Consider the following 15,778-nt stretch of genomic DNA (forward strand, 5'->3'; position numbering starts at 1 on the left):
CAGCTGTCCCTACTTGGTGGTTACATGCCTGATGTGCGCTGGTATATTGAAATCTGGCCTACTCGAAGACTGTGTGCATACTTGTAGCCGTCAATACAGCCTCACTAAGTTTCACAACCATTTAAAAATAGGCAGCTGTAACATATGGAGACTGTCATTCCATTAATCTCCTGGCCATGTCTGTGAAAGGAAGACGCTAGGCTCTGCAGAGGTTTTAACACATTAGCTGGACTAAAACATTAGGAATTAAAGCAATACTTTTCCAAGACAACTTTTCCTTTAAATGCTTAGATTAAATTTACTGCTATTAAATTGCCTGTTGCGTTGGCCTACATTTTGCAGTATACGCGATTTGAAACATCCTCCTGATGATAAAGATGCTATTATTTATTAAGATGTATTTGCCGTTACGCTTTGTGCTTACCATTCCACTGAACGAGTGTCGCAGCAGAATAGCGTGGCCGTAAAGAAGTGTTCTGTGGCCGCCTCCCTGAGCCGCCTAAAATCAGAAATATTATTATTCTTACAGAATATTATTCTCAAATTATAGTAATAATAATCCTTGCATTTGATTAGCGCCTTATCACGTCTTCGAGACGTCTCAAAGCGCTTCACAGAATATACTGTAAAGTGAATTGACTGTATATTTTGTGGGTGAAACATTAAGAAATTAATGTTCTAACTGCTGAAGATTTTACCAAGACAGGACCCACTTAGGCTCGAAATCCCTCCAAAATTTAGCCTTCTCAGACCATCCTGTCTTAACATTTGAGATGGTTCATACGTTTAGAAAACTCTTCAATTCAGTTTCAATTAGGAATTTGGTTTTCCACAGGTCACAAGTTGTTGAAAAGAACCAGCTTCCGTAGTAAGACTGAGTTGAAGAGTTTTCTTCAAGGATAAGACTTGGTGGAATTTCAGGCCTCCAATGTCAAAATTGTTGCTTCACTCTTCATGTACATTACTTACAGTAAGAATTAGAGATTAAGAGCAATTGGACATCAAGAGCAATAAACTGATGCAATCAGTACTGTTAAGTTACTTGTTAAAAACCATCTTCCTACAACACATTACTGGATACAGTTATTAAAAAGAACTCCAAGAGCAAAAAAAAACCACCAATGATGGAAGTAAATGGTTAACAGCACAAACTATTAATGTTCACAGTCGTTATGATCCAACTAGTAATCCAGAAAAACAATACCAGCTTTGTAAATACTAAACTCAAATATAATTGATCTGCCATTTTTGTTACAATATAGGTGATTGAAGCTCATCTTCCTTTTCTGTTGTGGATTTATTACCTGATCCCCAAGGGGGCTGTAGATATTTAATACTTAAATACTACTTAAGGCTGTCAGAAATGGCCAGTTTACCGCTACCTTCTATTTGGTTCTCTAACGTTGGACAGCAATGAATGAGCCGATTCTATAAACATGAAGGGCATCAGCATCAAAGGGCGATCCGCTTGTCAGTCTATAAAGTCTTTTTGGCTAACAAAATGTTAAAAACATTTGGGAATCATTGTTTTTACAATAAATCTTCTCTGTGCAAATTTTAAGAAAAAAATCTCAACCATCTTTGTCTTTACTGAAGTGAAGTGATTAAACTCTGTTGGGTATAATAAGTTTGTTTACAATACTGCAATGACAGAGAACATGGTTAGCATCTATAAACAACAACAACAAAATTACATTTGTATAGCACCTTTCACGTCGGGAGGACGTCCCAAGGTGCTGGACAGACAGCGTTACGGACCTGAGCTGAGGGTCGGGGTGGGGGAAGGGAAGCAGGGAGATGGAAAGCACGGTTGAAGAGGAGAGTCTTGAGGTGGGTCTTGAAGGTGGCGAGGGAGGGGGCGAGATAGAGGGACTGCGGGATGGAGTTCCAGAGGGTCGGTGCAGAATGGCGGAAGGCCCGTCCAACGATAGTGAGGCGAGCAAGGTGGGAGACGTGAAGCAGGCCAGAGCCCGCTGAGTGGAGGGAGCGAACAGGGTGGTAGGGGATTAGGAGGTCAGAGAGGTAGGGGAGAGCAAGACCATGGAGGGCTTTGAAGTTGAGGACCAGGATCTTGAACTGTATCCTCTGTGTGATGGGAAGCAAGTGGAGTTGGGCAAGGATGGGGTTGATTGGGTCGGGGAGCCTAGTACAGGAGAGGACACAGGCTGCAGACTTCTGGATGATCTGCAGCCTGTGGATGGAGGAGTTGGGGAGGCCGACAAGCAGTGAGTTTGCATAGTCGAGCCACAATGTAATGAAGACACGGTGGCCTGCGGTGAGAGACAGTGGTGGAGCCGGGCGATGTTGCAGAGGTGGGGAAAGGCAGAGTGGGTCATGACCCAGATGTGGGGTAGAAAGGATAGTTGAAGGTCAAACAAGACCCCAAGATTCCCCAAGGTCCGGATTGGCTTAGCAAGGTGAAGTGTGCAACCGTGGATGGTGTTGCTGTCAGCGGCTGAGGTGAGGAGGCGTTGATGGGAGCCAATCAGGAGAGCCTCAGTCTTGTTCACGTTCAAACTGAAGAAAGTTAGCTTTCATCCAGGACTTGATGTCTGACAGACATTCTGCAATCAAATAGCAATCAAAAGAATATCTTCCATTCCCACTGATTGCATCCTATACAAGAGATGGAGCATGCTGCAGAATATCAGCCCATTACTTAAAACACAGAGATGCAAGATTTGAGTTTGTTTTTTTTAAAAAAACTTAACCAGGACTATTCCATTGCTGATGTGACATTAATGATGTGCAGACAGGGATATTTCTCTCCCTTTACAGTTGAAGATTTTAAACAAAGTACAGAAAAAGCTACTGGACAACTGGTATTGTTTTTGAATGGACTACCAGATGAAAATGTCAGCTTGACTTACCTTTATCATAAACTTCTAAAAAGCGGGAAAGATGAAAGCAAATAAAATGGATTAATGTCAGCATGTAATTGTTGCACTTTTCATCAAGTTGGCAGCACAAAAAACATCTTGTTTGAATTTGCTTACCCATTTCAGTCAAAGAATGTCTTACTTATGAAATCTTCAAAGAAAAGATTGAAATGTAATTTACAATGACTGCTGGGGATATCATTTTTGACTCTTACCCTTCAATGCAAAGTCAAAACATTAATTCCTCGGAGTTAAGCCATTTGCTCCATTTTAATACATGTTACATCACCCTCATCAGCTTTTGGAAGAAAGGTTAAAAGCTTATATTTGATATCATTGAGTAACAGTGGAAAAAAACATACAAAATCTCTTGTGGATCATTAAAGAGACATTTTCAATGTCTTGATAATTCAGTGAGAACTGCTGAGAACAGCTTCTCTGGGATGGGTGTTCTCACTGCTTCTAGTATGTTTTTTTGTGACTATAAATACCAAGTGCATTTGCCCATCACCTTTAACTCTGACTGTATCAAAGGGGGAAAAAATATCCATATATTGGTGATATGTAAGTGATATCCATAAATAGAAACAACACTACTGCACACAACATAAACCAAATAACTTTACTATATACAGGGTAGCCCTATTATAACAGGCTTCATTTTACTGTAGATTCATTTATAACGCAAATGGATTGTGGACCCCATTTCACTGCACGTGTGTGGAGCAAGACAGCTCATGTACTGTGTCCAGATGGTTCCCACTCCCAAAATGGCCAAGTTCTAGGTCATTAAGTTGACGCTAACATCGGTTCCTAGGCATATGCAGTACTCTGGATATAATAATAATAATCCTTGCATTTGATTTAGTAAAGTCAATTGACTATATTTTCTGGGGAAAAAGCGGCAGCTAATTACACACAGCAGTGTCCCACAAGCAGTAGTGCATTGAAATGACGTCAGAGGAGATCTGATGATCTGGAAACCAGCCTTTTTTATTAAGGTGCACATGAAGCGAGCTGGCCAACTGTGTGCACGTGCAGCGAAATTGACCATGACAACCTCGTTACAAAGCCCGATGGAATTTTATGGATCCAACTACCACCTTAAAATAAGCCCCTTGGTAGCAGTTACACATGGCAGTTTTCAGAGTAACAATATTTATCAGTTCAACTTTTAAGCTTCCACTACAACAACAATGCATATAGAACTTATATTGTACAGCATATATACAGAGCTTTTCATGTAGAATGGATGTTTCAAAGGCTTCACATCAAATGATGGAAAACACCAAGCAGGGAAGAGAAGGGCAGGGATGTTTGAGGATATTGGTCAAGGTTGAAGAGATAGGTTTCTGAAGAGGGTTTTTTAAGGAAGGGAGAAGATGTACAAGGTAAACAGATATTGGGAGAGGGTTTTAGGGCACAGTGAATGAAAGTGGTAGGATGGAAGGAGTGAGGAACAAGCGTGAGTCCAGAGTCAAAAGAGATGGTACAGGCAGGAGAATGGGGATAGAGGAGATTATGGAGACACAGGTGTAATGGGACAAGAGTGTGAATGCATTTAAGATCAAGATGAAGACTCTTAAGTGAATAGCAAAAAAAAAGATTGTTTTCCCCCTAAACTATAATAATGTAATAAATAATAAACTATATTCCAAACTTGCACAGAAATATGTAATCCAAAATGTAGAGCAGTATAGTTGGTTGGTTGAAATTATTTGTGAATATTCTTTAATTAATTACATACCTTCAGTTGTCAGTAGGGTTAGAAATCCATTTCAGACAACTTTTTCAGAAAATAATTATTAGCTACAGTCAAACAGCAAATATTTGTTTGTCATCTATAGAAATCTTGCAAAGATGAGCTACTTCAGAATACTAGTCGTGGAAGATGGGGGTGGGGGAGGAAATCAAGGACAATCAAAATATTCCATTTGTGCAAACATAAACATGATTTGAGCATTAATACTAATGCAAAGGAAACATATGTGTACCAGCCAGTGCATTGGGAGAGAATGGGATCTAGCTAATTGAGAGAAGGCAGGTAAACATTCTCTATCAGTCATATCCAAATGTTCCCTACAAAAAAAAATGAGCAAAGTGCAGGAGGGCAAAAGGAACAATTAATGCCAGGTGACAGCTAACGGTTTTCCAATATATGATCCTTATTATGAATTCTTCATTTGTTTTTTTTCAAACAATAGTGCCTTATTATGACACCAAAAAGTACTGCTTGAATTAGGGGCTTGGACAACAATGAAGAAATGCTTTGGAAAGCTTTTATTTCTGAATCAATGATCTTAAAACAAGTAATCTCTCACTGGGAAAAGGGTAAAACATTAAGTTAAACATGTCATTGAGTACTTGGGGAAAACCTTCTCAGGAAAGTAAAATGTGTTCAAAACGTTAGTAGCCAATGTGAACACCATGAGTTGCTTTCATATCAAATGTATTTTTAGGATCATAGAAATTTATATTTGGCCCATTGAGTCTGCACTGGCTATCAGAACAAACTACTCATTCAATCCCACCATCCTGCCTTACCCCCATACAATAGATTAAAAACACATGTTTTGAAAATATTTATATTCCTTCTCTAGGTTTTCAATTTTGAACCAATATTTTCTTTTTCAAAAAAGTAAATTTCTTTTAAATTATCATTTTATTTATTTATAGTTTCTTTATTTCAAAATATTCTCATTATTTTCCATCACTAGGACTCAGAAAACCTCCCTCAGTGAATTCTACATGGCTAACTTGATTTAATAATAGTTATCTACATTGATACTGCGGCTTTCACATTGGGAGGACTTCTCAAACTGCTTCACATTGCTGCCTGGGGAGCCAAAATTAGCAATTATAATTTAATGGAAATGATCCTAAATGCTGCCACCTAAAATTGTAATAAATGAAAGCCTTTTTCCCAATTATATTTTTGAGAAATATTTCTGTACCACATTTTAAAAATAATTATTTATCTTTTTAAAAATCATTCTTTTTTCCTTTCTTTACAAGTTTTGCCGGGTCACCCACCTACTGTGACTGAAAGGATTAACTGCTTTTTGCTCTCTATCACTCCCATTATTCACCTGTTTATTAAGAAGCATGTAACGTGCAGAGACAGTTCTCCATCTGATTTTCCTTTCCATTTGTAAGAAGGCACCTGTGGTCACCTGGCACCTTTCCACAACAGTTGAGTGGGAGACTGAACCAATTTCTCGCAACCTACTGTAACTTAATTTAGCCTTAAACACTGTACAATAACATACTCTAACATTATTATTACTGTCCGTAAATTATCAATTGAAAAAGTTATGAAGGTTATTGTACTTTTGATGACATTATCATGTATCAATCAATCCTAGCATCCTGAAAGTCTATGTCATGGCACCTGCTGCTAGCAAGAAAAAATGTGCAAAAATTGAACTATCGCTTCAGACTGTAGTATCCAATTTGACAAATAGACATGTGGGATTCAAACAACAGTTGCCACTTCTCTTTTGTGCTTTAGGTTACAATTTAAATCCCTTGCTCACTTTCCACTCTGATGATAACTCCCAACTAGACATTAATCTACATTTATACATTTAATATGAATAAGTTAAGGAGAATAAAATCAGTTCTAGCAAATTTATATGATGGCATTTTTAAATAAGTGATGCAATGCATAGGCTAGTTGTAATTCTAACACATTTACAAGGAAATCAAATATTTATAACTAATATGTGCAAAAGGGAACAGTGAACATTTTCCCATGAAAGCACCCTGAGTGTCCAACACATTAGGACTAGTGATTGTGATCACATGCATGCAGGGATAGAGGAAACGAACAGAATGATCAACATACCCATTTGGTGAAGTCAATTGGCTAGCATGGTTGGTGGACAAAAGAAATAACACAGAAAGAATAAATTACAATACTTTGTGCACTCTGTTTATCAAAAACAACATTTTTCCAGACGTACTTTAATGACGTAACATTGTGGTATTGATGTAAAATTATTCCTACAAGCCAAATTATAGAGAAACAAATGTCAACCATTTGGGTTGCGTTCTAGGTTTGGTCATAAATTGTTGACAATAAATATTTTTTTCAAAATAATGAAAGTCTTTAAGCAACTATCCAAGTACAAGTGGGGCCACGCAAATAACTTCAGGAAACTTCAATTCAGTCTGTGGTACCTAGACGTTTCTGATGATCATGTCAGAGTGTGGAAAACAATCTGGAAAGGCACCATATCCATTCACAGTAATGACAAGTGTAAACAACTTATAAAGATTTGATAGATATCTCACAAAAGTCACAAAAACCTATCTTTCTGCTGTCACAGTACTCTTTGAATGGATTTTATTGCACCTTGTCTTCCTACATTTTGTTGCAGAATTTTGAAAGTTCCGCAATTGAAAAAGAAACAAAACTAGGAATGACAAAAAGTATAGGATCCACCTGATTTAGGAACAAATGTAAGCTCATTTTCGTATAACTGAGGGAATAAGGCACAACATTTACAAAGCCAAACACGTAACGTACATCAGTTGTTCTTGTGACATTTGGAACACAGACAAATAATTCCAATAGCAAAAGACAATAGCCAAGATATATGAGGAACAAAGTCATCAGTAGAGTGAAACTGTGCATAGTAATAAAAAGAAACAATACCTAAATGGCTGGTTTGGACACTTACCCCTTCATTGTTCTTTTCACTGGTACTAGTCAGCATCTCCTGCAAGGCTCGAACAGAGAGTGATTGCTCCAGCACAAAATTACAGATGCAAAGGTCAGGTGGAACATACTGTGGACAAATAAAATTCATCACTGTAAAGTCAAAATGATTATATATATTCTTAGTAATGGTCAACCAACACTTGTTATTTTTCTAATTTCTTGGATAACTTCAATAGGCTGTCAAGATCGTTTGCTATACTCAAATTGCTCATCTTGAAAAACTATGTTTTGGTACTTAATATTACAGAAATTATAACACTCATTTAAGGGATTATTATATTATTATAGTTTTGACGTGGTAGCATCTTTTTCTGCAACAAGTCAATCATTGGGAAAACAGTAGACAAGATAATGCAAAGAATTATAACCTCTTAGAATCTTAGATTTCAGACACTGTTCAGACAGCTATCTGGCTTAATTTATAGCTTTAATGAATATAATTAACACACAGGCAGAAATATGATAACCTTGTGAAATTTATGTCAGAAAATGTGTCCAGCAAGCACAAAGTGAAGGCAGTTCTGGGATGAAATTTCAATGTCATATCAGGTTTCAACTGGCAAGCATTGGCTAATATGGCAGGAGTTGCAAACTACTTTGCAGTATATTATCAATTATTAAGACAATAATACAATTAACACTGAACCATTAGGGACTTTCAATAGTGGTAATGATTGAATCTCCACCACCATTATCAACACTGGAGTTGGGCCAAGCAGGAAACACAAATAAGTGGCAGATTGCTGGTTTTGGAATATTAAGAAAAAATGGACTGCCTAAAAATCAGCTTAAAAGTTACTGATCATTATTATTACTGGAAAACTTGATTGTAGCAGGCTCAGTTAAGATCCATACATGAGGACCAACAGATAGGGTTACAGCTGGCAAGCAATGTTCAGATAAGAAGAATCATTGCTGATCTTGCAGGAAAAACTAGATTTTATATGAGCAATGACTGCTGGATTCTCAAACCTGTGAATTGAGGTACAGATTTGATTACTGTGCTCAGCAGACTAGCTTTATTCTCGCTTTCTGCTTAGATATCAATAGTTTTCCAGATAATAAAAATGTATTATCCCCATGGCTGCAGATACGCTACTTTGATATTTTACCATCGTTTGTGTTTGTTTCATTACTCGTTGTTCTGGATCCAATTGGAGAAAAACAGTAAGAAATCATTTTGTTAATTCAAACAAATGTAATGTCAAATGCCATCATCTCAAAGGAGAAATATATTCTATAATGACTTTAAGTTACAATTAGTTTTAATGTGCATCAAACTCTTCCACAATATAGATATGTAAGCAAATCAATATTGTATAACCTTTACACAGTACATGAAACTCACCCTGAATTTTAAAATAAACAGATTTTGAATCTGAATCTTAAATTTTGGATTTGATCTAATTTAAAACATTTAAATCTGACATGGCCTCCATGTCATTGCACTACTTGACAAATCTGTATGGGGGTAAAAAAAACAGGAGGCAGTGGGGGTATATGAGGGCTGAGCGAGCCAGAGTTGTTGGAACACCTGAACACCCAAGTCTGCCTAAGAAACTGGAAAAAAACAAGGAAAAGAACAGCTCAGGTTTTGGGTGAAATATTTTAACATATTTAATAAAAGTAACTCTTTTTTCCCCAATTGGATCTTATTTAATGGGCAACGCAAAATATTGAAAGGAACTCTGAGTCAATGCAATCTAGAGAATTCCTTTGAACCCTCCTTTTGAATAAACAATTACTTCAATGTTGAGTTTGCTTACTTTTTTATGAAGTCAGTATCTTCACTGAAATGTAACCTCGACAGTTTTGTATGAACTGAATGCTGACATGTCACTGGAGGTGATTGACTCCACTCTTCTATATGCCAGATTAAACCAGGTCAGGATGTCGGAGCCAAAAATCTATCTGAGCCAATTGAACTATAAAAATATGTAAATAATTAATGGATTCCTATGACGAGAATGCCGGATAGTCCAGAAGTAAGGTTCAAAACCAGAAAATAAATGTTTAAGAAACAACAGACTGAAAGGAGAGATAGCATCATTCCTGGAAGAGATCAGGACAATCACTGCAATCAATACATAATATGGACCTATTTTAGATCATCATTAGTTTACAACCCTAACTTCAGCTGAAGATGGGGAACTGCCTCCTGCTTCTTTTGGGTCATTTCATACTTCAGCTGGCAACGTTCATCCAATCAATTTAATGTTACCCAAAACCCAGAAAATTACAAACATAATTTGTCCCACAAACTTGATGTGTTCCCTCCTCCCGCTCCGTATGTTAAAATAGACATTTAGAAACCAGATGTGAGGTTTGAATACCTTAGCTTCTGAGGTAGACTCCAGGAAGCACAATCGAGTACCAAATCCCTCAGCTGACAGGCAAAACTTCCTTTGTTCTTTTTGGATGTTGGCAATGGATTGGAGCACAACTTCATCATCCTAGAAAGAAAAGCAATAGTTGCAGTTTAGCTTTTCATTTTGCCAAATGATGCACAGCATAAGCAAACTTTGTTTTCTTCGTAACTGTTCTAGCTTCTAATACTTTCTGGATCCAATGAAGGCAAAGCTTTGATTTACTTCAAAGGCAAGTAAATTATGCACAAATTATGCAGGTTTTTAGTTAGTACTTTCAAAACCAGTTACAACTAGATATTGTAAGATACAAGAAGTACAACAGCTAGACTCATTTCTGAATTGTTAATATTAATTCATAGGTGACCACCATGCTGATACTCCAATGCTAGTGCTGGGGGTGTTTTGCATTGCTGGAGGTTCCATCCTTTGGATGAGACATTAAACCGAGGTCCCGCCTGCATGTTCAGGTGGACGTTAAAATCTCATGGCACTATTCAAAAAGAGAAAGGAGTTTCTCCCAGTGTCCTGGCCAGTAATCCCCCAAATAAAATTGGCCATTCACTTCATGGCTGTTTGTGGGATATTGCTATGTGGAAATGGGCTGCTGCATTCACCCAAAAGATACACAGTCACTCCACTTTACAGCGGATCCTAAGAAGTGCTTTGAGAACTCCTCCTGAATGAGAAAGGCACTATATCAAATGTAAGGATTATTTGAAAACAGTCGCACTGTTACATTGAATTACAAACAATAATTCAGCACAGAAACAGACCATTCAGCCCAATTAGTCCATTTAAGTCCTTAGAATCAGATGAGGGCTAAAGGACGTAGGCAGAAGGTGGTTTGCAGGAAAAAGATCAGAAATAAAATACAGGACAGAAGAAATACTAAGCAAGAATACTGGAATTCATCCCAGTATGCAGGAAAAACTCATAAGAAACAAAATTGTCACTGGAACAAATTACTCATGAATAATTGATTTTGAGTTTTTTTATATACTCTGTTGGGACTTAACTTTATTATGTAGAAATATAAATATATACAGTATTAAGTAGAACGCTAGCAGTTTTCATTCTTATCTTTTCCTGGAGTTGTAAAACAAAGTATCTAGTCTGCATGTGTGTGTGTGTGTGAAATGTTCTCATTATAAACAATTAAAATCTGTTAAAAGTTGTATGAATGTCGTGATCTCTTGCTACAATTGATTCAGCAAAAGATCTGTGAAATCAGCAAATAAAATAAAGCTGATGTTATCACAGTGCTCACTTTCTTCGAAACCATAATGTTTTTAGCTGAATGTAGCGAAACCGTTGTCTGATTAATGAGAAAATTATTGAACTTTCTTTGCATTCAGCACCATAATGAAATATATTTCAGGGACTGAGGATTCCTCAATTTTTGTGAAATTTTGCTTATGGATTATTTTCTAAGTAACATAATTGAACAATCCTTATAGCAAGTAGATTTCGATTAAACAATCAAATTGGTTCAATGCTATGTATATTGCTGAGAAGAATTTTTATGCCTATAACCTCCTAGCCCCCCCCCAGCCCCAAGTAATGGAAACATAGACTTGAGTCTGAAGAAAATCGGTTGATATTTTGATTCACTACTTCAAATGAGAACTGGTAAGTATCTGCTTGAGAACACTATTGGAGGATATAACAGAATAAGATGAACCTGTGCTCCATTAGGCTCTGCTGGGGCTAGAGGGGGAGGATAATACCTGTGAAGGGAAAGAGGCTGAATTTGAATAATAGAAAAATGGAAATGAAAGAATAGTATTTGGTTCGTTCACATGATGTGCCAAATGGCCTTTTTGTTCCAAGCTTTATTGCGTTCTTATTTCAATACTGATTCCAGTAGTTGTAATAATAATATTATTATAGGAGTCCTGTAGCTCAGTGGTTAGAGCACTTGAATTGCAAGCGAGACACCTGGGTTCAATTCCAGGCAGGGCGAAACCTTGGGCAAGTTTCCTTACTCCACACGCCTAATAATAATCCCTATAATAATAATCCATCAAAATAATAATAGTCCCTCCAAAAACAAAACAATAATAAATTGGTCATTTCCAATCCACCACTGTTTGTGGGACACTGCTGTGCGCAATTGGCTGCCGCGTTTCGCCCACAAATATACAGTCAATTCACTTAACAATATATTCTGTGAAGCGCTTTGAGATGTCCAAAAGACGTGAAAAGCGCTATATCAAATGCAAGGATTATTATTATTATAATAATATTATTATTATTAGTTGTAATATTGAAGGTTTTAACATTTCTCAAAATAATTTATTTGCCTGAAATAAAATCAGTGGAAAAATACCATTTATTTTATGGCACAATTAGTGCTTTGAAGATCCACTGCCACATACACACAACTTTTTTAGTCAGTTGTTTTAAAGATTGTAATAGAAACTATTTTTACTTCGGAATGATAAGACAGTTGCATCAATGCTGGATTAACACAAAAAGGTGCAACATTCAATCAGCAATTTCAGAACCCAGATGTCAATTTAGATTAGAGCAACCAACTCAGCTCAAGTGCATCACATCAACCACACAATTTAATTTCTCACAATTTAATATACAAGAAATAAAAGTTTTACATTTATGTACCTTTGAGTACTCCCATTCATATTCTTAATATGTTGAAGATATTGTTAGTTTCTTCAATAGAATAGAACATTTATTTAATTTCATCACAGGCACAACTAATCATTGATTACCAAGATCCCAACAACTCTTCATAATTTATTGGCAACTTAAATATATGCCTGATTCCTAGCATAACAGATATTTAGGAAATAACCCTATCAAATTTAATATTAAATCAATAACTTGCTTTAACCACTATCATTTGTTCAACACTAATAATGAACAGCCAGAAACAGCAGAGTCAAGTACATGGAAAAATAGTGTCAAACTTATAATAATATCAACATCTAGATTAAAAAGAAAACTGGTTGACTACATATAATACGTATTAGGAAACTTGCTCAGTCATGAAGTAGTTTAACGGTCCATAAATCATAAATATTAAATTAATGCATGACATCATTAAATTTAATTGAAAGCACAAGGCAAAATAGGCTGATTTCCCTCAAGATTTTGCATCAAACATTTCAGAATGTCACGTCAAACAAATTATATATAAGGGAACAGAAAAAGGTTATTTCACCCAGCAACTTGTCCCACTGATTAAACTCCATTCCTCTTACCTCCCTTTTTAATACTTTATTTACTTAAAAGAACAATCATTACATTTAGACAGTAATTCCTGTGAAACTTTTTGAGACATTTCAAGTTAGATAGGCTATCGAATCCAAGGATTATTATTATCTGATATATCCATCAACTAATTATTTCTCCAATAAAGCATCCATTTGGCTCTTGAACCATTTATGCAGTTTGTTACAATAACTTAACTTGGTTCTTGAACCAACGTATGCAGTTTTTACTATAACATATCCTGGCAACTTATTTCAGAAGTTTATTAACATATTGCTTACATTTCTGGACTCTGGGAGATAAGGGGGCACCACATGCCCTGGAGGTAATGCAAAGTAAAGCATTAAGAATGATTTCCAATGCTAATGGGGTGAGCTAATAGGAATCACTGAATAGGCTGCTATCTGAGGGAATCTTTGACCCAAAATAAAGCAACTCGGAAGGGACTTTAAAGAATGATAGAGGTTGTTAACAGAAAGAGAAAGTATACCTGGAACAATACCGTCAGATATGCCAAGGCAGGAAGGCAAGGTTTAAGGATGTGAAGGGTAGACACTAGGAAGTATTTCTTAATATAAATATTACAATATAATAATAATTTGGTCACTCAACCCACAACTATGTGTGGGACACTGCTGTGTGCAATTGGCTGCTGCGTTTCGCACACAAACACATAGTCACTACACTTTATAGTACAGCCTGTGAAGACTTTGAGATGTCTTGAAGACATGATAAGGTGCTATATCAAATGCAAGGAGTAGTTATAAGTTTTTCTTAACACAAATGGTAATCAACAGTTGCCTTAAGTTACCACAAAAGGTGTCTGAGACCAGCACACTGTACTCATTTAGGAAACAGCTTAACACTGTAATGGGAAAACGATAGTGTTGCTATTCTGGAACGATGAGAACAGATGGGTCAAAAGGCTTTATCCATCTCGTGAAACCTTAATGATTTACAAATGATCTCATTATGATACTCCTGTTGGACAATATATGGGATGTGTTCATGAATGCCGTACTTATGAATTTTTTNCATTAGATCCAGAAGCTTGATGCATTATATGCAAACAACTACCAATTTTCATGAAGAAAAGATTATTATTTTACAGATACATCACCTTAGTTGAAATTCTCTGAAAAATGGAAACTGAATGTATTCTGTCAACTCCGGAAAATATGAGAAGGCAGTTTTTATCTGCAATGTATAGTGAATATACTTTAGGGGCGTAATAATATTAAAGAACCGCAGTACATAAATGAACTAAATATATCCTAAGGATATTTTTGGGGGGCAGGAGAAATTTTCCAACAATTGCTCCTACTGTCTTTAAAGTGCTGCCTGGGATATGGTTCCTTGACTTTAATGTTTGAATATCTGGTTTAAAAAAGAAAATTTTCTTTGTGGCTTGTTTATTTCTTTTCTTGTCCGAACCTTATTAATATCAACCCCTTCTTACCACTGTCTCCAGCTCTTTCCCCTAACTCTCATTAACAGCATTCCCACACTGTAATATTCCTGCTTCCTGGTATGATAAAAGTTACTTTTCTTTCTTTGCTATTTTCAGTGTCCTCCTGAATCCGCTATCGAGGCAATTTCAGTGCACCATTACTTCTGGTTTAATATCAAAATATCAATGTTTCTTCCTCCTTTGGATGCTGGCTGACCCATTGTGGCTTTCCAGCATTTCTGTTTTTGCTCCTTGATCCAGTGGAAATCCATATGCTAAGATATGGTTCAAACTGCGAAAGATACAAATAGTGCCATAATCCAGCTGCTCTGAAATAGGCAATTCTTTAGAAATCCTATCTACTACCCAGTTAGTAGGTGTCATCACTTTTCTGATGTACATGGGCTGATGGTGTATTCGGAAGGCAGATGAGTGAAGGGAATGCAAGCATCTTGGCAGCATCAGCTTTTCTACAGCTAATTTTATACCAGGGAGCACCAAGCTGGAATGCAACGGCCTTCCAGAAGAAACCGGCCTCCAAATAAGAGTTACTAAAGCGATCTCATACTTTTCCAACCGTTGTGCCCTCCCCCCCACCACCACCAAAAAACGAAAATGGCTTTTACATTCTTTTCACTATAACATTAAAAATATGGCTAAAATGTTATACCGTCAGATTTTCCCCCAAAAATACTTGTACTGTATACCTTTCTGGAATATCATTTCCTAAGTGTAATTGCTACACGATTCTTGCTCTGTTTAGTGCCACAATGAAATGGAGTGACATTTCCCACCAGTGCCATGCTCCTGTTGCTGTGACACGCCTGCTATTTCAGTGTGGGTGGTCCGAGGCGAATGGAGCTGGGCATTCACATCCAGTGTTATCTTAACCCTATTTCATTAGCTGCCCAATGGGACAGGGACAAATGGACTTGGTTCCACTAGTGCAACCACTACTTCAGCTGGAGTAGAAAAACTCAAGCAGAAATAAAGTTTTGATTTTTGTGGTTTGTTTCTAAATATCCTCCGCAGGAATGAGGGTATAATGTACCGCTACCTAAAGTTAAAGAAATATGAAGTTCCTTTTAGCTTTTGGCCGCATTATACACGTTTCACATGT

General features: G+C 36.8%; 1 protein-coding gene across 6 annotated transcripts in view; it reads right to left on the bottom strand.

Annotated features, from left to right (window-relative positions):
• Positions 1 to 15,778, bottom strand: part of ryr3 (ryanodine receptor 3) — a 110,942-nt gene that overhangs the window by 90,335 nt on the left and 4,829 nt on the right. For 2 of the 6 annotated variants that reach the window (XM_042338332.1, XM_007888061.2), the window contains exons 2-6: positions 9,939 to 10,058; positions 7,565 to 7,672; positions 6,727 to 6,747; positions 2,871 to 2,885; positions 425 to 499 (exon numbers count right to left, since the gene is read on the bottom strand). In XM_042338332.1, coding sequence (XP_042194266.1) covers positions 425 to 499; positions 2,871 to 2,885; positions 6,727 to 6,747; positions 7,565 to 7,672; positions 9,939 to 10,058 — 339 coding nt within the window. The remainder of the gene's footprint in view (positions 1 to 424; positions 500 to 2,870; positions 2,886 to 6,726; positions 6,748 to 7,564; positions 7,673 to 9,938; positions 10,059 to 15,778) is intronic. The other 4 variants (XM_007888063.2, XM_042338333.1, XM_007888064.2 and 1 more) reach the window with 2 other exon arrangements.

The sequence above is a fragment of the Callorhinchus milii genome, unplaced genomic scaffold (assembly GCF_018977255.1).
Source record: "Callorhinchus milii isolate IMCB2004 unplaced genomic scaffold, IMCB_Cmil_1.0 Scaffold9, whole genome shotgun sequence".
Lineage (NCBI taxonomy): Eukaryota > Metazoa > Chordata > Chondrichthyes > Chimaeriformes > Callorhinchidae > Callorhinchus > Callorhinchus milii.